Genomic DNA, 4,690 nt, shown 5'->3' on the forward strand with positions numbered 1-4,690 from the left:
GAGTCCCCAGCTGCTGCCTGCTGACAAAGGTGATCTCAGTCAGTGGCTGCCGCAGTGACCCTGCAATGTGGGCCGCTCAGGAATGGAACTCTTGCTCCTCTAGGTGGAGCTGGAGCTGGAGCACAGAGGACAGATCTGCTCACATGGGGCCGGTGACAGCTTTGTCTCCTGGAGGTTCACTGAGCTCTGCCACACTGAGGCCAGAGAAAAACCCACCATAGGGAAACTGGGAGATGGCATGCTAGCTCATGGGAAAAAATGTTTTTGCCTACATTCTTCTTTCATCCATCCATCCAGCCAGCCAGCCAGCCAGCCATCCATCCACATATCCATCCTTCTTTCCTTCCATCCACCCATTGGTCCATCCATCCATCCATCCATCCATCCACGTATCCATCCTTCTTTCCTTCCATCCACCCATTGGTCCATCCATCCATTCATCCTTCCACCCATTCTTCTTTCCATCCATCCACCCATCTGCCCTTCCTTCCTTCCCTCCCTCCTTCCCTCCTTCCTTTCCTCTCTCCTTCTTTCCTTCCTTTCTTTTCTCCTTCCTTCCTTCCATCCACCCATCAATCCATCCATCCTTCCATCCTTTCTTCCACCCACCCACCCATCTGTTCATCCATGGTCCACCCAACCAATCATCCACTCATCCATCAGACCATCCGTCCATTCACCCATAAACCTTATGAAACCAAGTTTTCTTCTCAACCCAAACCTTGCTGCTGCCTGCTTCCAAGTAGAGAGCACAGCATCTGAAGCAGGATGCGAGCCAAATTCTCTGCCCTCTTGAATTGCTGGTGGCGTCGTCTCCAGCCTTGTTCACACTCCCCGCCCCCACCAGGCTTGGTCCCAACCCTCCTTCCCCTTCTTGGTCACTGATCTGGGAGCACTGGGACAGGCAGTCGGGGCAGGGGGCCCCAGGCTACCTCGCACGCCTGACCACTGACTCGACACAAGGAACAAGGCAGATGCATGGGTCTGCTTTCCCATCTGACTTTATTTCACTTTGTTTTTCTATAAAACTCCTCCATAATTTCACAATTTAACAAAAGTTTAAAATCCAGGAAAGAAACAATCCTGTAACTCGTTACAAACACGATTCTCCTTATTCCTTTTATCCAGGAGTTGGTCTCGGGCTGATGAGTGTCCTAGTTCCTAGTGAGACACATTCTTTGTAAAAACCCTTATGGGCAAGAAAGGTATTCGATACCATTTGCTTTCCGGCGTCGGTTTACATTTTTGTTCAGGAGAGAGCAAAACACAGAGATCTGCACTGGGGGCAGGCGGCTTAACACGAAACACGTGGCAATCACAAAGTGCCGGGCCCCTTCCTATGGAAGTGTCCCCAGAGCCCTCGTGGGCCCAGCCGCTGGGCAGCTGGGGTGGGGTGGGAGAGCAGCTGGAGATGCTGCTTTTGGAGCCCATGCTGCCCGGCACGTCCATCGGGTGGTCACGGAGCCAGCCCTGGGCCCAGAGCAGCTCTGGAGGACGACGTGAGGCCTTCCGGCCAGAGGAGGTAACTGAGAACTGGGTTGGTGCTTCCGGAGGCCTTGGAAACCGCAGGAAGGGCCAGACGCCACCACCGAGAGCAGGCGGGGGAGCCCGGCCCTCCTCTGGCTGAGCGGAAGGCTGCTCGAGTCGCTGTGTGGATCCTGGGGGGGACTCTCGTGAAGGAGAAAGGCCAGCATCCTGGGCTGAGATTCCTGTCCATGACCCCCGGCGGCCTCTGTGCATAGAGCACCCAGCAGCACAGACCCCCAGTCAGCCCCCCTCAGGCCAGTTCCTTCAGTCCAATGTCTTAGTTTCCAGAGAAGAAAGGAAGCGCCCCACGGTGGAGTATTGTTGGCCGACCTGGGAAGGGCAGAGGGGGCACAGGGGCCTGCCCTCTTCCTGATACCTGAAGGCAGTGGGGCCGGGAGAGAAACAGAGCAGGTGGCGAGGAGTCCTAGAGGCTTCCTCGGAAGGTTCTCGGGCCCTTCCCCGAGAGTTCTGGGGAGTTTCCCCAGGACAGCTGGCATTGGGGGCAGCCTTGGAGGCAGGGGTCCCCACCAAGGAGTGTTCAGGTCTGCTGACAGAATCAGAGCAGGGACAAGATTAGGGACCTCAGGGAGGGACAGATGGAGCCCCCCAAGTCTGAGCTCATAGGCTGGGGAGGAGGAGACATGTAGGTGGGTTCGAGGGGGCGCGAGTCCACCTCCAGACCCTCAGCCCTCTTTTCCCCATAACTTGGTGAGGGCACAAGGACTTGAAAGGACTTGAAAGTCAGGGGGCTGGGAGGACTGGAGGCGCCTCGAGTCAAGGTCTGGGAAACGGAGGCTAACCAGGCAGGCCTCCAGCCCCTGGGACCCTCAGCCAAGGTGGGCTGGCTCCACGGGAGCGTCCTGGTCCTGGAAGAGTGGGCCGGGAAGGAGGACCGGCTTGGCCCCTGGAGAATCTCAGGCATACCAGGAGTGGGGCTGCAGGCACGGCACCAGCATGAATTGTGGCGGTGGAGGCCGGGGCGGGCCAGGCCACGACCAGAGAGAAAGGCAGCCTGGGAGGGCCAGCCCGGCCAACCCACCGGGCCTGCCGACGGCCGAGCCCACGCTCAAGGGGCTGACCGGAGTCCAATGCGCCTCAGAAAACTCCATAAACTATCCCGTCTTATTTGGCAAAAGCTCATATTTTTTTTCAAAGTTTGAAGACTTGATGAACGAAAGAGAGGAAGAGGAGCCTATGGGAGGAGGCCGAGCCCCAGGGCGGCCGATGCGAGTCTGTCCCCGGAGACTGTTGGCGCTAGTCTGAGTAGAGCCCGAGAGCGGAGTGGTGGCTCCCCGGCGCCCTGAGGACTCACTGCCCTTTGTAGTGTTGGCTGGCGCCCCGGGAGCCCCGGCAGGAGGCGGCGGCATCCTTGGAACGGCAAAGGGAGAATTCCTCCACGCGCCTGGAGGGGGCCAGCTGCCGTGCCTGGCTCGGCCTCCAGCCCACAGCAACACCGCGGAGACATCTTAACCTACAAGCCCCACCGTACGCACCCCCCACCCACCCCACGTGCACTGCTGCCACAGAAACGCACATGGACACTGCTCTTAACCAGACAGCGCACACACATATATAATAGAGAGAACTATACAGCACGGACCCCAGCGCAGCGTGAGCCGGGGAGGAGCCGGCGCTAGGTCTACACGGAGGACGACGCAGACACACAGGCAGGGCCTTCTGAGGCCCAGGGTGGGCAGAGGGTGTGTTCTGAACCATTCAGGAGGCTGGAGACGCTCCCCAGCCGTCGGTCCGCTGCTCAGAAAGGCTGGGGCAGCCACGCCCTGCCACACAGCCCGCCGAGGAGTGGGGCCTGGTCCCAAGGCTGGGCGAGGGGCCCCCGGCCCTGTCTCTGCCCAGAGCTGCCTTCAACACCAGCCGCTCTCTGAGGGGAGCCCAAGGGGTGGCTCGCGTGTGGCCCAGCCTGGCCCCAGGGCTCCTGGCGATGGAGCAGGGAGAGTGGGCAGGGAGCCGCCGAGGAAAGTGCAGCGGGCCGTGCGGGCGAGGACAGGGCTGTCGCTAAGGCAGTGCTGCGGGCAGGCGAGACGGGAGAGGAGGGCAGGCGGGGCCCAGCTGCAGCCTCCCAGGACCCCGGTGGTGGGGGCCCAGCATGCGGCCCAGGGTCATGTGGCCACGGCCTCCAGATAGCTCTGCAGTTTGCGCACGGTGGTCTCGTCCAGGGAGAAGAGGTCGAAGTCGAAGGTGGTGTTGGTGACGTTGAAGTGGCCGGTCTCCTCGATCAGATTCACAATCTGTAAGGTGGTGGCAGGTGGCTTCAGGGGCAGGAGGCCAAGGGTGGGGTTGCCCTGTTCCCCAAGAGAGGTATGGGGCTCCTGGGACAGCACTAGGGACCCCTGCAGCCCACACTCCTCACGGGCACCCAGACCTCAGCCAGGCAGGACCCTCAGGGGTGGCCATACCTGCTGCAGCACGTTGCGCTCCCGCAGCGCCATCAGCCTCCGGTGTAGCTCCACCAGCTCGTCCGTGTAGGCCTGGGGAGCAGGGCAGGTCTCAGCAGCGTGTGGGGGGCCCTGGGCCCTTCCTGCTCCCATGCCCAGCCCCACCCATGACCCAGTCCATCCCAGCACAGGAGACAGGTAGCCACATTCACCCCAAGGAAGGCCCAAGGCTGCAGGGACAGTCCCTTAGCTCCAAGGCCGTGCCGGGAGGGGAGGAAGGACTGTCTCTGCTGCCGCCCAGGAACAGTCTGACTGTCGGGTGTTCGGGGGTTCTGGGGTCCTCCACTGGCTGCAACTCCCACCACCCACCCCTCCTGAGCCCCCCACCTTATCGTAGGTGCCCCCACCTTGTCGTAGGTGCCCTTCTTGAGGATCTTCTCGGGCTTGCTGCAGGACTCAGGGCTCCTCCGGCCTGACACCTGCAGGGAACCGGGAACCCAGGCCTCTGCTGAGCTGTGGCCCACACCATCCCCAGCCCCGAAGGCCCCACAAGCCCTCCTAAGACAGCCAGGCCCAGGGCTAAGCCCGGCCTCCTGTGCACCCCCTGCCTGCCTGTGGGCCCCAGGCTCACCTTGCTGTTGGGCGGGGGTGGCTTCTGGGGGGGTGGGGGCTCGCGGCTGGGCAGGGAGGAGTCAGCGCTGTTGTCACTCTCGCTGTCGCTGAAGCTCAACCTGAACCGACACACAGGGGCGCATCAGGCCCCTGCC

The 4,690-nt window shown here is 61.3% G+C and overlaps 1 protein-coding gene and 1 pseudogene across 2 annotated transcripts in view; both read right to left on the reverse strand.

Annotated features, from left to right (window-relative positions):
* Window positions 1–983: 983 nt before the first annotated feature.
* LOC105512878 lies at window positions 984–2,968 on the reverse strand (annotated as a pseudogene). Its single transcript, XR_001001923.1, has one exon. The product of XR_001001923.1 is annotated as an uncharacterized LOC105512878 (transcript).
* The window catches only part of MLLT1 (myeloid/lymphoid or mixed-lineage leukemia (trithorax homolog, Drosophila); translocated to, 1), a 68,788-nt gene continuing 65,083 nt past the window's right edge, over window positions 986–4,690 (reverse strand). The window contains exons 11-14 of the mRNA XM_011943624.1: window positions 4,555–4,654; window positions 4,331–4,402; window positions 3,945–4,016; window positions 986–3,776 (exon numbers count right to left, since the gene is read on the reverse strand). Of these exons, the coding sequence (XP_011799014.1) occupies window positions 3,648–3,776; window positions 3,945–4,016; window positions 4,331–4,402; window positions 4,555–4,654 (373 nt within the window). The 3' untranslated portion in view covers window positions 986–3,647. The remainder of the gene's footprint in view (window positions 3,777–3,944; window positions 4,017–4,330; window positions 4,403–4,554; window positions 4,655–4,690) is intronic.

This window comes from Colobus angolensis, unplaced genomic scaffold (assembly GCF_000951035.1).
Source record: "Colobus angolensis palliatus isolate OR3802 unplaced genomic scaffold, Cang.pa_1.0 Scaffold22, whole genome shotgun sequence".
NCBI lineage: Eukaryota > Metazoa > Chordata > Mammalia > Primates > Cercopithecidae > Colobus > Colobus angolensis.